The 15,593-nt window shown below is 52.6% G+C and overlaps 1 protein-coding gene across 1 annotated transcript in view; it reads right to left on the reverse strand.

The window, feature by feature from the left end:
• Positions 1 to 250: 250 nt before the first annotated feature.
• The window catches only part of EHD3 (EH domain containing 3), a 31,397-nt gene continuing 16,054 nt past the window's right edge, over positions 251 to 15,593 (reverse strand). Inside the window, exons 4-6 of the mRNA XM_029231799.1 lie at positions 7,768 to 8,180; positions 7,009 to 7,173; positions 251 to 2,475 (exon numbers count right to left, since the gene is read on the reverse strand). Of these exons, the coding sequence (XP_029087632.1) occupies positions 1,948 to 2,475; positions 7,009 to 7,173; positions 7,768 to 8,180 (1,106 nt within the window). The 3' untranslated portion in view covers positions 251 to 1,947. The remainder of the gene's footprint in view (positions 2,476 to 7,008; positions 7,174 to 7,767; positions 8,181 to 15,593) is intronic.

A 15,593-nucleotide genomic window follows, 5' to 3' on the forward strand; every position in this document is an offset into this window, starting at 1 on the left:
CTGGTGTTCATTTCATGAGAAAGAGAAATGTACGGATGCAGAAGGAACCCCAGGAGTTGGGGACCATCTTCCCTCCAGAGTGTCAGTGTGGTTCCACCAGGGCAACGGGCCTGGAGAGGCACCAGGCCAATGGGATGCTACTCGTGGATGCTGGCTATGGGCGGCCCTGATCCTCTGCCAAAGATGCCCGAGTAAGAGTCCAGCTCCTCTTCTCAACCTCCCATGGAATGATGTTCTGTGGCCAAGCATGTACCAAAGGATAAATGTGCTATATTAACATGAACACTAATGACAAATGCACTGCAGTAGTAAGCACATCGTAGATACACAGAATATTCTCTATATAGTCTGAACATAGATACAAAATAAGTTATACTTGTTTTTGTTTTCCATCACAGTAGGAGCATGGCATACAAAGACTGAGTCAGTGGCCACAAAGCAAGCCAAGGGAGAGACCATGAGGGAGACTGTAGGGCACCGAGAACGGTGGGGATTTGCCAAGGACACTGCAGACTCCCGGGGGTCCTGCAGGGAACCCGACCTTAGATCTCTCAAACTGGCCTTCAGAGAATCAGCAGGAGGTCCCACTGGATAAGAGTTGGTGGCTGCATTTGAGCTGGGATGATTCAGGCTACTGGGTGGGAGGCAGAGCAGAGACAGAGGCAAACAGCACCCAACAGGCCAGCCCACTCTCCCGCTAGCGCTGTCGGGCTTCTGCGATTTTAGGAACATGGGGAGCGTCGCCGGAAGGCACAGTTTGCTTCTGTGCTGTGACAGATGGCCAGACTGATGGCCCACCAAATGCTGGCTGGCCCTTCTCCCTCGCCAGCCCGCTCTGGGAGGCCATGAGGGGGCTGTGTGCTCAGCTTATCTGCCGTGGTTTGTCATCAGCCAGAAACGCTGGGATCCCGCACATCATCACAGCAGAGGGCAGAGTCTGTGGCCCTCACTCTATCACATGTGAGTTCTGTGACCCTGGGAGGGTCACCTGAACTCCTGAGTCTCAGGCTCCTCTCTGCAAATTGGAGGGACTAACACATACTTCCTCGGAGCGTGGTGAGGACCACATGGGATAATGTATATAAAGTGCCTAACACAGCTCCTGGCACTCAGGAGAGGCTGGATAAATGTGAGTCAAGTACAAGCATCGAAACATAGAGGCCAGGTGGGAAAAAATATGAATCTCACAGAATCTGTGGAATAAAAACCACCTTGACTGGCTATGAGAGCAGAGGATGACAGAACAGTTTCTTTGCTTTCTTTCCTGCCAAGTTTTCCCCTTCTCTCTCTGGTTCTGGGATTCTTTGAAGTGAAGTGCAAGCAGGTTTCAAAGCCAGGTCTGCCAAGGCAGTCAGAGCCTAAGCCTGGGAGAGAACAGGGCTCGGGGCCACGTGTCTTCAAGTCTGGGGCTTGGTTCGCTGAGGACGCTTCCCTCCTCCCCTCCCCTCCCTGCCGCAGCTCCCCTCCCCTCCCATCTCCTGGCCCCAGAGCAGACTTCATATGAGGAAGCCAAAGAGGGAGGAGAAAGCACAGAAAAAAAGTGGATTGTCTATTAAGTGAAAAGCCTTTTCCATATGCTCTGAGTCTGGGGAATCTGGAGGTAGGTGGGCCATCTGTGGGTGAGTGAACTGCCCCCTCTGTGGGGGAAGGCGGGTCTCTGGGCAGTGGAATAGGGGAGGGAAAGAGGGATGGAGACCTAGGCTTGATACCTGGGACCCTGGGAGTGCTCCTGTGCCTCAGCCAACGCTGGGAACTTGGAGATGTGTCTACGCAAAGATCCACCTGGAAACCTAGGGATCACTGTCCCCTCTTATCCGCAATGCTGTTCCCAACATCTGTGTGTGTGTGTGTGTGTGTGTGTATATGTATGTGTGTGTGTCCGTGTGTATGTGATCGCCTCTCCCGTCTCCTCTAACACCTGCCTGCTCTGGACCTCCCCGCCTCCCATCACTCGGTGGCTTTCCTCTTGGACGGGGGTATGAGGTGGGCAGGCAGCTCGTTGGGCAGCTCATGCCCCTCCAGCTTCACCTTGATGAGGTGGTTGGCCAATGCGAACTCCTCGTCATCCAACATGCCATCCTTGTCGATGTCGGCCAGCTTCCAGATCTTGCCCAACACACTGTTGGGTAGCTTGGAGCGCACCATCTCCTTCTTGGCATTGGCGCCCGTGATCTTGCCATCCACCGGTGACAGGGTGTAGAAGATCTCATCGTACATGGGTTTGTCCCTGGCCACCACCCACTCAGCATCATCAATGCCCTCCCCAGCCCCCTCCCCATAGCCGTGCCCGAAGGGGCCGTGCAGGGTGCCCTCAAATGCTCCGCCCTTCACTATCTGGGCGGGCCGCTGTGTCTCCTCCTGGCGCACCAGCACCATGAGCTGGGCAATGTCATGGGCCAGCATGTCGTCCACCACCTCCAGCAGCTTGCTTTTCAGTGGCTGGAATTTGCTGAAGTCCTGGGCCTGCAGCTGGTCCTGCAGAAAGAGAGAGAAGAAAGAAGGTGAGGACAGAAGACAATGGAAGGAGATCCACAAAAGATACGAGAGGAGGAGAAAAAAGGCACGTTGGCTCTTGGTGGATTTTTCAAGAGAGAAAATCGTTGCAGGGGTTGGAGAAGGAAGGGAAATTTAACCATTACTGGTCTGATTCATTTGGATTTCCTCCAGCGCTCTAGAAAGCAAATACAGTCAGCTCTCTGTATCCGAGGGTTCTGCATCTGTGGATACAAGAGGGCCAAATGTACCTCACCATTTTATATAATGAACTTGAGCATCCATGGATTTCGGTATCTGTGGAGGGTCCTGGAACCAATCCCCTGTGGATACCGAGGGATGACTATAATTAAATTTCTCTTTAAGTTAGTTTTGGCTATTGAACAGTGAGTGGTTCTTGAATGCTGTATCCCTCTGAGACTGAGTCATGCGGGTGTCTACTTCAATAAGGGTTATACTCAAGAACACTGGAAGTGCTTTCACTACGTTAATTATCTCATTCACTCCCCCGTGACCTTCTGAAAGTGGGAAATCACATGCTATCACTATTTAGGGAAGGAAAAATGGAGGCATAGGCAACTAAAAACAAATCATAGTAGAAGCCACAGGTCATTCCTAAGCCAGTAGTTCTTAATCAGGATGCTCTCGGGATTATCTGGAGAGAGTTTTCTTTTCTTTCTTTTTTTTTTTAACATCTTTATTGGGGTATAATTGCTTTACAATTGTGTGTTAGTTTCTACTTTATAACAAAGTGAATCAGTTATACATATACATATGTTCCCATATCTCTTCCCTCTTGCGTCTCTCTCTCTCCCACCCTCCCTATCCCACCCCTCCAGGCGGTCACGAAGCACCGAGCTGATATCCCTGTGTTATGCGGCTGCTACCCACTAGCTATCTACCTTACGTTTGGTAGTGTATATATGTCCATGCCTCTCTCTCACTTTGTCACAGCTCACCCTTCCCCCTCCCCATATCCTCAGGTCCGTTCTCCAGTAGGTCTGTGTCTTTATTCCTGTATTACCCCTAGGTTCTTTGTGACATTTTTTTTTCTTAAATTCCATATATATGTGTTAGCATACGGTATTTGTCTTTCTCTTTCTGACTTACTTCACTCTGTATGACAGACTCTAGGTCTATCCACCTCATTACAAATAGCTCAATTTCGTTTCTTTTTATGGCTGAGTAATATTCCATTGTATATATGTGCCACATCTTCTTTATCCATTCATCTGATGATGGGCACTTAGGTTGTTTCCATCTCCGGACTACTGTCCGGAGCTGCAATGAACATTTCGGTACATGACTCTTCTTGAATTTTGGTTTTCTCAGGGTATATGCCCAGTAGTGGGATTGCTGGGTCATATGGTAGTTCTATTTGTAGTTTTTTAAGGAACCTCCATACTGTTCTCCATAGTGGCTGTACCAGTTCACATTCCCACCAGCAGTGCAGGAGTGTTCCCTTTTCTCCACACCCTCTCCAGCACTTATTGTTTCTAGATTTTTTGATGATGGCCATTCTGACTGGTGTGAGGTGATACCTCATTGTAGTTTTGATTTGCGTTTCTCTAATGATTAGTGATGTTGAGCATTCTTTCATGTGTTTGTTGGCAGTCTGTATATCTTCTTTGGAGAAATGTCTATTTAGGTCTTCTGCTCATTTTTGGATTGGGTTGTTTGTGTTTTTGATATTGAGCTACATGAGCTGTTTATATATTTTGGAGATTAATCATTTGTCAGTTGCTTCATTTGCAAATATTTTCTCCCATTCTGAGGGTTGTCTTTTGGTCTTGTTTATGGTTTCCTTTGCTGTGCAAAAGCTTTGAAGTTTCATTAGGTCCCATTTGTTTATTTTTGTTTTTATTTCCATTTCTCTAGGAGGTGGGTCAAAAAGGATCTCGCTGTGATTTATGTCATAGAGTCCTCTGCCTATGTTTTCCTCTAAGAGTTTGATAGTTTCTGGCCTTACATTTAGGTCTTTCATCCATTTTGAGCTTATTTTTGTGTATGGTGTTAGGGAGTGATCTAATCTCATACTTTTACATGTAGCTGTCCAGTTTTCCCAGAATCACTTATTGAAGAGGCTGTCCTTTCTCCACTGTACTTTCCTGCCTCCTTTATCAAAGATAAGGTGACTATTGGCTTCTCCCTGAGGGTTCTGACTCAGTAGGCACGGGCAACAGCTCCCCTCCTTGACTTCCCATGAACCCCACAGCACACAGTAAAAGAAATATGTTCCGCTTTGCATGTCTTTGCCATTTTGAAAGGTCCTGAGTTTCAAGCATCCAGCTTCTGCTTTGCCTCTATAATGATAAGACAAGAGTTTCCCACTCCCACCCTGGCTCTGGCCACAGCAATCTCAGGACACTGGGATGAGGCCAATGCACAGGGGACAGTCTCAGGACAAGCACACTGAGTTCACTGCAGAAAAATTTAGAAAACACCCATGGCTACATTTCAAGACCAAGTGTGAGCCTGGGCATTCTCACCTCCCTTCTAGGGCAGGGCTGGACCAGGGAGGCTAGGGGAGCTGGGTGGGGGTTGGTGGAGCTGACAAGCCTTTTCTCCTGCCCTCAGCACGACCTCCTAAGGTCCCTGTCTCTCCCAGCCTGTCCACATCTAAGTGTGTTTGGTGGGCTTCCAACTAGGGGGTCCCAGTATCTTCCAGAGGATATGAGGGTTGCTCCCATCAGCCCACACATATGCCCCCACCGGACAGCCATTTACATACTGATCCAGCATCCCTAACAGAAACTGATGTCAGACAGGCAAACAAGTGAGAAGGTGAAACCATTTACGTTGCAAAAGAATTCCTCACATTAAAAAGTCATATGGTCCCTTTCAAATGTCATCTTCCCCAAATGTTTGCTTACAGATCATTAAATTCTTAATACAAAGAGAAACTGAAAGTTGAAACAATTCTGAAATTAGTGACTGGATCCAGGTAGGTGGTTAAAGGAATGAATGGATACATGAACAAATGCATGCTTTGGATGTCTATTCTTTCTTTCCTTTTATTTTACTAGATAGGAAATTAAAAATGCGTATTTGGGACTATACTGATATTCTGAAACCCTAAAAGCAACAAGAGCAAAAACAATATTACTACTACATCTGCTGCTAGTTTTTCCTAATTCCCTAATTCTTAAAAACTTTTCATTTTTATATTTTATTTTTTAATACATTTATTTATTTTAGTGTTTATTTTTGGCTGCTTTGGGTCTTCGTTGCTGCGTGCGGGCTTTCTCTATTTGCGGGGAGTGCGGGCTACTCTTTGTTGCGGTGTGCGGGCTTCTCATTGTGGTGGCTTCTCTTGTTGCGGAGCACGGGCTCTAGGCGCGCGGGCTTCAGTAGTTGTGGCTCACGGCCTCTAGAGCGCAGGCTCAGTAGTTGTGGCGCACTGGCTTAGTTGCTCCGCGGCATGTGGGATCTTCCCAGGCCAGGGCTTGAACCCGTGTCCCCTGCATTGGCAGGCGGATTCTTAACCACTGCGCTACCAGGGAAGCCCTTCATTTTAAAATAATTACATGAGAACTAATCATGAGAAGTTGCAAAAATTGTGCAGAGAGCTAGGTTCCTTGCGCTCATCACCCAGCTTCCTCTACTGGTGACATCTCACCTAACTGGCTACTGCATTTTAAGAGCACAGTTGGTGCCAGGCCATGCTAAGTGCCTTGCAAATATTATCTGATATACGCCCACAATATTATCTGATATACGCCCACAGTATCCATATAAGGTGGTGTTTTTGTAGCCTCAATATGTAGATGAAAAGACAGAGGGTCAGAGAGGATCCAGTTAGTATGGTGTGGTAGTTTTTTCCTTAGACCTTGGACACTCCTGGGGTTTCTACTTGCAGGCTGTGTAAACATTACTAAAACCGTAGGCAGGTTAATTACCTTTGTAAACCTCAGTTTGCTCATCTGTAAAAGGAGGATGAAATGCCTACCTCAGAGGACTGTTTCATCCTAAAAGGAGGATGAAATAACTCCCTCAGAGGACTTTTCACACATAAGAAACTATATGTGACTGACCCTGGCCCAAGAGAGGGGCCCATGGTATGCTCCAAAGATGGTGAGCTTCTGTGCAGATTTCTGCTTCTCTGTGGCTTATGTCCCAAATTGCTCCCAAGGAGGAGCTCAGTGGTAAACTTAAGCAATAAAGGGTCAGGAGAATGTCAGGTGACTTGTCCTGTTTCACAGGATGTGGTGGGGATTCCAAACCTGTGGTGGCCAGGACTGGGGAAGGTCATGAACTTGAGGTATCAGACCCCCGAACATCCTCTAACACTGCTGCCCACTGGGAGCGCTGGGGCTCCATGTTTCTCCCTGGGCCCAGATACGGCCCCTGTTGGGCCAGTGCCAGCCCAGCAGGAAGGGCAGACCCAGGGCCATCTGCCGGCCTGCCTACTGATTCTGGGTTGAGTTTCCATGCAGGGAGTCCAAGGGTGGCCTCCTTCAAGCTCCGGCTGCTTAGCCGGCTTGCTCCTTTCCTGGGGCCCCAGACCCTGGTTACCTGCATCCTCTTCAGGTTGGGAAAGTCCCCAGGTGAGATCTGGTGCTCCCGCTCGATCTGGCCATAAATCTCGGCCAGATTGTTCACCAGCTCCTTCTTCTTGTTGTCCTTTCCGAACATCGAGGGCATCTCCTTCTTCAGAGAGCTGATGATGTAGGCATGAACCTGAATAACAGGGGCGGAGAGAAACGTTCAGATGGAGACCTCAGTTCTTTCCTTCCCTCTAGGGCGGCTCTCACCCCATCTCTTCCCATCAATCCCCCCCCTCCTGCTCCTACTTCTGAAATTATTTGTCTCCACCCTCTTTCTCTCCTGCTGCTTGCAACGCACGTTGTTTTGCTGAATCCCAGGGAAAGGTGAGATTGTGGGGAGGGTAAGGTCAAGGCGTAACAGGGATGGGAATTCTGGCGATGACGTTGATGAGGAAGACAGTAACAACAGCTGACGTGTACAAAGCACTTCTGAGGATGCCAGGCACTGTGATGAGGGCTTTTCCGTTCTTTATTCTTCTAACCCTTTCATTTTACTTATGTGGAAACAGGCACAGCACAACTAAGGGCCTTGCTGGGGTCGGGATGCACAGTAAACTGTGGAGTTGAGTCCAATCTGGCCATCTGACGCCAGGGCTTGTGATCATTGACACCACACTCTCCTGCTCTGCCCCCCTTCCCCCCGCAGCTCTTGCAGCTACCCCCCCCACCCCAAACCATTGGCCCCGCCCATGCTGCCCATCCCCCCCACCCCCCCAGGTAGCCTCACCTTGGCCAGCCTGGCCCTCTTGATGAGGTCGTTCAGCTTGCGCAGGGCAGCGTTTCGCGGCAGACTCTGGATGTCTCTGAATAGGTCCTGCTCCTCGGCCTCAAAGAGCTTCCGGTTGTCTGGGATGAGAAGGGGGCGGGACCAGAAGGAGCCGATGTAGACCCGGATCACCTCCGGGGTGTTCACGATCTTCCCCAGGGACCACATGAGGGCCCCGTACACCCGCATCAGCTGCTGGGTCTCGATCTGGTCCGCCTTGTTCAGCACCACCCGCATCTTGTCCTCGTGGTTCTTGAGGGCCTTGATGACTTCCGAGAACTCATCAGAGATGTCCAGCTTGTGGGCGTCGAAGAGCAGGATGATGCGATCGACCCGCTCGGCGAACCACTCGAGGACTGCCGCAAAGTCGTACCCTGCGACACAGCAGAGTCAGGGGGCGGGGCCTTTGGGGCGGAGGGTAGGGTTTTGGGGGGAGGCAGCCGGTGCAGTAGAAATAACATGGACTCGGGAGGCAGATCTGGATTCAAATCCGGCTCCTCCACATTTTCACAATTTGGCCTTCAGCCAGTTACCAAATGTCTCTGAGTCAGTGTTCTTCCATCTATAAATGGGCATACTAATAGTATCTAGTTCATAGAATTGTAAGGACTAAAGACGCTCAGAGCCCAGCACCTAGCCGCTGCTCAGTAGATGCTAGTTATTATTATTAACATCCTTATCCCCATAAAACACAGCCACCATCCAGCTCCCCTATCTTGCTTACTGTATTTAGGAGCCAGGGGCCCTGCTGGAAAAGAAACTCTGGACATATATTTTGAATAAAGACCCAGAAATTCTTAACAAGGTCCCATGGTTCAGACCACGCCCATCACTGGTCTGGAAGAAACCTGAGGCTCTTGACACACAACTTCTTCTCATGCCTGCTCATAAGCTCGCTTCATTCCTTATTCATTAGCTGCAGCTCTTCCCAACTCTTAAACCACAAGGGGTTTCTCCCCAAGCATGGGACAGACCTCTGGCTGCCACACATTGGTTATCTGGCACTGAGCTGCTTCAGGTCCGGCTGGTTCCAGGACCCCCACAGCACCTGCTCTGCTCAACCCCAAGTAGCAGTGGATCTGGGAGGGCCTGGAGGGGAAGGTCATGCCAACAGTCTGCACATCCAGCCTCATATTCACTGACCCTTAACAGCTGGAAGCAGCTTCACCTCTCTGTGCCTCAGTCTCCTCTTCCATGAAACAGAGGACAATACATGGGGAAGTGAGGCTCAGAGAGGGAAAGTGACTTGCTCGAGGGCGCACAGCCCAGACACAGCAGCACTGGGATGAGGGTGGACGTGTTAGGCCTTCTGCTGCTCCCCAGTGCCACACCTCTGGCAGGGAGGTAGGAGCCCTTCCTTAGGCTCTGGTGGGATCGACAACCCCGGGTCCCAACATCACAGGCTTTCAGGGGCACAGACCCTGGGGCCCCAAAGCTCATTGCCCCCACTGAGTGGGAGACCCAGCCAACGGGAAAAAGCCAGCAGTTCCTGCCCTGCCTCACAGAGGAAGATCAGAGACTGGGGCAGGTCATTAGGCAGCTGCTTTGCAACTGAGTCAGATGCAAGCAGCTCTGCTCGCCTGGAACGGCGGTCCTCAACTTGAGCGCGCAGCGGAATCCCCCAGGGGCCTGTTAAAACCCAGGTGGCTGGGCCTACCTCAGAGCTTCTGGTTCAGTTCACATCATGACCTCATTTCCCCTTCGCACCACCCTCTGAGGCAGGCACAGTCCCACTTTCCAGAGGAGAAACCTGAGGTTCAGCGATGAGGGGAGAGCCAAATTGCCGGCATGTTGGGGGGTCAGGGTTGGACCCCGCCACGGGGCTCTGGTCGCCCTGCACAGGCCGTGCTGGCAGCGGTCCTGCACCTGTGCCCCACCCGCCCCGCCTCCCGCTCCCCTCCCGTCTCCTCCCTTCCCAGGGCTGGCTCCAGGCTATTTTTAGTCTCCCTCAGCACAGCCAGGTGGAGGGCAGCTCTCACCTTCTGAAGGCAGTCCGTCAGAGCCGTGGGCAGGAGGGCGGGCAGAGGGCTCAGAAAATCAGGGCAAACTCACTCCCGGGCCCCATCCACCCCAACCGGGAAAACAGGTCACGGCCTGGCTGCTTTGGCGCCTGGAACCTGCAGGCGTGCCCTCAGTTGTAGCTGGGGAGGGCAGGGGGCTCAGAGGCCTCTGGCCTTCTGCTGAGGCCTGTTTCCAAATCTAGCCTGACAAGGTTTTGGCCGTGGTGGTGCAGACCACGGGGAGGGCAGCTGCGATGCGCCTTCCCTCCCTCCCTCCTTCCCTCCGTCCCTCCCGTACAGCAGATTTCAGCCCTCACTGCTCAGCACGCCGGCTCACTGCTCACAGGCAGCTGGTGGCAGCAGCTCACAGCCGGCTGTGCAGCCACAGCGGCTAGCCCTGGGCGCTTAATGACAGGGCTCAAAGCAAGTGGGTGAGATGCGCCCAGGACCAAGCAGAGGGAGGGCCAGGACCAGAACACAGGTCTTCCTGCCCTAAGCCCAGCACTCCAGCCAGCCCTCCACGGGCTGGGGAAAGTGAAGGGGCCAGAGAAGCTGCAGAGAAGAGGCTTCTGCCCCCTGAGCTCTCACCAACCCCAGATGGCAGCAGCCATGCAAGAGGAGCCTCAGCTGCAAAAGCTTGGACGGGGGTGGGGCAGATCCCAGCAAGCTGACCAGCCCCTGCTTGGGGTGGGGCGGGAGAGTGACAGCAGCAGGTCAGTGCTGCCGGAATAGGCCGGCCCATGTCTGTTCCTGTCCTCACGGCTGGCTCAGGTGCCCCTCAGGCAGGCCCTTGCCTCTCTGCTCACCCAGGAATTTATCCTCCCCCCACCGCACAGGGAGCTGGGCTGGGCAGGGGCTGCTCATCCTTCCCAGCTTCCTCTGTGCCCAGCACGGTGCCCCACACACAGTAGGTGCTCTATAAGCATTTGCTGAACAGACCTGAAATGTGAGCCCTTGTTCTGCCTTTTGCATCCCAGGGACAGTGAACAGGTCATCTCTGGGCCTCAGTTTTCTGGTCTCTGAATTGGAACCCCCCAGACGCTGCCAGAGGGCGGCTGTGAGGATCTAATCGAAGAGGATGCCGGTGAGACTGCTTGCCTGTGACCCTGGCTGTTCCTACGGCTCTGCCCCTTTATAAAGAGCTCCTTCCAGACACCAGTTTCCATGACTTGGGTGTGCTCTGAAGGGGGCACCCGAGGAGCACTGGTCCGGGCAAGCCCACCTCTAGTTTCTCCTCAGCTATTAATTTGCTGTGTGTCCTTGGGCAAGTAGCCTTCCTTCTCTGGTCCTTGGTCTCTTTGCCTGTTAATCCACAGAGTTGGACTGGAAGATCTCTGAGTTTCCTTTCTCAGTTCACAATTCCCTGCTTCTAAGATTGAAGGTATGAGGGTGGGGAGTACAGCAGGATGGATGGAGATTAGAAACAAGGAAGCTCTTGCAGGACAAGGGGAAGGAAGGCTGGGGACTGCTGTCTTTAATGCCCTGGGCTGCCTATGTGAAGCCTGCTCCTTCCTGAGAACAGGCAGATGGCTTCTGCGAACCTTTCTAGGATTTCAGAAGCACAGAGGCCTCCTACTCACCCTCCCACTTTTGCAAATTTTGTATGCTCTGGCAAGGCTGGCTATCCAATTACCAACTGGGTAATGCTGGAAGCTTTCTCCCCAGGTGTGGCTGTGAGGAAATGAGAATCAAGCAATGACTCTGTGGGCTTCCTCTGAAGCTCAGCCTCCCCGATCCTGGCTATTCAGAGCCAACAGGCTCCAGCCTGGGTATTTAATTATTTCTGTAGACGGGGCTTATGGGTATCCAAGAATGGGAGCATCTGAAAGGCACAGACGGGACCTATTAAGGAAAAGGGAACGGGTTGGCTCTCCCATTTATTCTCTGTGTGGCCTTAGGCAAGTCTGAACCTCAGTTTTTTCAGCTGAAAATGGGAATAAAAATGACTGACTGATGAGGGGTCAACGGTAGAACCATGGCAACAAGATAGCGGAGGGAGGGCCCAGACTCAGTCTGGAGTCTCTGCCCTGACGTCTAGGGTGATAGGCCCCCTTTCCCTTGCTGGTCCTGGGAACGGCTCTGAGCCCCAGAATAGGAGCTCTTGAGCACCTGCAGCAGCCCAAGGGCTCATAAGATATGGACTAGTGGGTGGTGGGAGATTCAGGCTCCAGGAGACAGATGGCGAAGCTGGCTGTCCTGGAATTGCGGGTAGCAAGTCTGCCGCCTCTGGAAGATCTGGTGTGCAGGCACCTGGAGCAGAGACTGGGCAGCCTGCAGGGAGCTAGGGCTCTCCCCACTGACCCCAGGCGCCAGTGGAATGGAAGGAAAGCACTTCTAAGTAATGCCAGGCAAGAGGATATCAATGAGACAAACACAATAAGTGCGGCAACTCCTTAGTCATCAACCAGCTTCCTTCACAGCCTGAAAGGCAGTGCAGGGGCTTCCCTGGTGGCGCAGTGGTTAAGAATCCACCTGCCAAAGCAGGGGACATGGGTTCAAGCCCTGGTCTGGGAAGATCCCACATGTCGCGGAGCAACTAAGCCCATGCGCCACAACTACTGAGCCTGTGCTCTGAGCCCGCGAGCCACAACTACTGAGCCCGCATGCCACAACTACTGCAGCCCGTGCACCTAGAGCCCGTGCTCTGCAACAAGAGAACCCAGCTCACTGCAACAAAGATAGCCCCCGCTCGCTGCAACTAGAGAAAGCCCGCAGGCAGCAACAAAGATCCAACACAGCCAAAAAATAAACAAAGAAAGGCAATGCAAGGGTGCTGACAAGGCAGCACATTTCTTTGTATTTTCAGCCACACGATCTCATTTGATCCTCACAATGCTCCATGTGCCAGGAGGTAAACATGCACACACAGGGAAGGGAGAGGGAACAGAGAGGTTAAGGGGCTCACCCAAGCTCACACAGCCAGGTGGTGGCAAACTCGGGCCTAGGACCCAGATCCTTACTTCCATCTGCATTCCCTTCTCGGCTCAGAGCCCTGCAAGGCTGTAGCTCAGGGGGCTGAGCCCTCCAACCAGGCACTTACTTGTGATGGGTACTTAAAAGGTCCCATCCTGCCCCCAGAAGCTTTCAAGATATAAAGACATTTTAGCAAAAGAGAAATTAGAAGGCATCAATTTGCAAAATGTGGGAAAAGTTCAGATGACAAAGGCCACACTACTTGCCTCCCAGAAGTAACCTTGAAAAGTAGCCCAACAGACTCATCCCAGGTCTCCCAAATGGCCACAAGTTGTCAGCGCACCCTTTTAAAGGGAGTCGGGACTCTGCTGCTCTGTCCCCGCGTGTGATGCCCCCAGAGCCGTGTATGTACAGCATGCGGTCTGGGGCCCCAGAGGCCCCTAAGTGAGGATGCCAGGGATGGGAGGCTGTGAGGACCAGCCCAGACCCTCCGGGGTCCCCCAGGGGAAAGTTGTACATGAGAGTTTGCCCTCATTCCTCTTCTTTGAGTTCTTCCTGGGCAGGCAGGCCATGATAACGTGCTGAAAAGCCACCGGACGGGGAAGCAGGAGACCAGAATTCCCATCCCAGTTTTGTGACCTGGGCAAGTGTTTTCCTGCTCTGGCCCTCCTGAGTGCACCTGCACAGGAGGGGGTCCGCTGGGAGTGATGTGTGCAACGCGCCATGGGGTTGTTTTTCTAGGGTGGGGCCTGTGGGGATTTCTAGCTGAGAAACAGACAGGAAATGTGGTTGCCAAGTGTGAGGACACTCAGGCTTCCGGAGCCCTCCCACCTCTGCCACATCCTTGCTTCTTCCCAGTAATGAGTCCTGGGCTGCATCCTGTCACTTCCAGGAACTGCCTCCCTGCCCCTCTCCCACCCACTCCAATGCATCTACATCCAGAGACAAGTGTGGGCCTGGGACTTCCCGGGCTCAGGTTCCTGGACGTCCCTTGCTTCTGCTCTGCCCCCAAGACACACACAGACCCCCAGGTCCGGGCAGAGGGGCCACACTTTGTCCAGCTGTGGCCTGGGGCCTGACTGCTCCTTCCCGTGAAGCCTGAGGCCCGGGGAGCCCCCTGGGAGCAGCTGGCTTTCCAGAATGTGGCACATCAGGCCTCGGCCCAGAGGTGGCTCTGTGTGGATTTGATAACGATGCCCTGGCATCAGGCTCAGTGAGTGGAACGTGGGCTGGATTTCAGGCTTAATACACCCCTCAGTCGGGTGCCCTCCTGCAGGGCTGTCCACGGACTGTCCACGGGGCCCTGCCTGGCCCTGGGCTGGAGGAAAGCAAGAAGCACCAAATCTGTGCTGCGGCCAAACCCAGAGTTCTGAGAACCCCGGGCGAGAAGCCACGCGAAGCGCGTTTGGTTCTGTGCACACACTTGTGTGCATGTGTGGGGAGCGGGGTGTGGAGGGAGGTGTGATGTGTGTAGATGGGGGGTGCATATGTGTATAGGTATAAACTGAACTACTGAGTTCTACGGCTGATTGTGAAAGATGAGGAGGGGGTCTTCACACTGGAAACTTTTCTCATTTGGGGTTCCCCTGATATCTGAGGGTGTCTGATCCCTGCCCCCCACCCAGCTTTCCTGGTCTCTGTGGAGTGCTGGGGTCAGCACTGCCCCAGGCAAATGATGCAGGACTGGCGGCCCAGCTCTCAGCTCTTGTTTTTGTCACAGGCTACTTTTGCCAGCAACTGCATTTATAGTCTAGAATCAGGAGGGCAGAGAACAAACTGGTCTGCCTAGATACACACAGGGCTATCACTTCTCCCAGAGGTGGGGTGAGACCTGGTGGTAGTCGGTATGGGGTGGGAGGCAATAGGAAGGGTGGGCAAGAAGAACAAGCCCCCAATTTGCAGTAGAGCAGCCACTGAGGTCAAAAGATAAAGTCAGGAGAAAAGGCAGAGGGATAGGAAAAGAATGAAATGGAACAGAAGCTGAGGAAGGCAGGACTCCCTAGGAGCAGGGCTGCCACATACAGCTGCATAGGCTGTGCACTGCACAACTGCAAGGAAGGCCATTCATGTAGATTACCCTGGGGTTGTTTAACAGGGTGACCCTGGATGGCAGATAAAGAGGAAAGAAGGGAGCTCACTGTGATCCAGACCCAGAGCTGATGTCTGTGTTTCCATTACCATCTGTGGATCTCACGAGGTCATGTGATGGGTATCATTACCCCTTGTTATGCACGGGGACATTAAGCTTCAGGGGAAAGATGTGACCTGGAGACCCACAGGTTCTAAAACCCAATGCTCTAAACTCCCAGTCCAGTGCCCTTGGAATCCACGAAGGCTGGAATCCTCTCTGGACCCACCTGTCAGGCTGCATTAGCCTTGTGTAGCCACCCACCCCCTGGGTAGTTCAGGTGGAGAATTTTGGCTGCTCTCCAAGCTTTCCTCGAGGAGATACAGGCTGTCTGTGTGAAACAGTAAATCCCCTTTAGGCCTAAACTCAGGATGAACTTGGAGGAAGACTTACGGCGTGAGGGTAGAGACTGGTCAGGAGAGAGGGAGTATCTAGGGAAACAAATAGAAACAAGACAGAGAGCCACCCACGCTGTACCCTCCCCCCCGACCACGGGGCCCTGAACAGGGTGCCAGGGTGCTTACAAAGGGCAGGTGGGCCAGAAGGAGATGCTCCTCCCCACAGGGCCGTGGGTTCTATGCCCCCCTCGCCCTTGCACCATCCCACGCACCTCACCCCAGGCACGTGCAGGAGGAAGTAGACAGGCACCTGAGGTCAGTTCAGGGCAGAGTCCTGGCTGCTGCTGAGCGCTCTTGCCAGTCCAAAGCCTTCCCCTCCCGGATGCTGCCCTCTGAGTGCCGATCTGG

This window comes from Monodon monoceros, unplaced genomic scaffold (genome assembly GCF_005190385.1).
Source record: "Monodon monoceros isolate NGI ecotype Baffin Bay Population unplaced genomic scaffold, NGI_Narwhal_1 Super_Scaffold_19, whole genome shotgun sequence".
In the NCBI taxonomy this organism is placed as follows: domain Eukaryota; kingdom Metazoa; phylum Chordata; class Mammalia; order Artiodactyla; family Monodontidae; genus Monodon; species Monodon monoceros.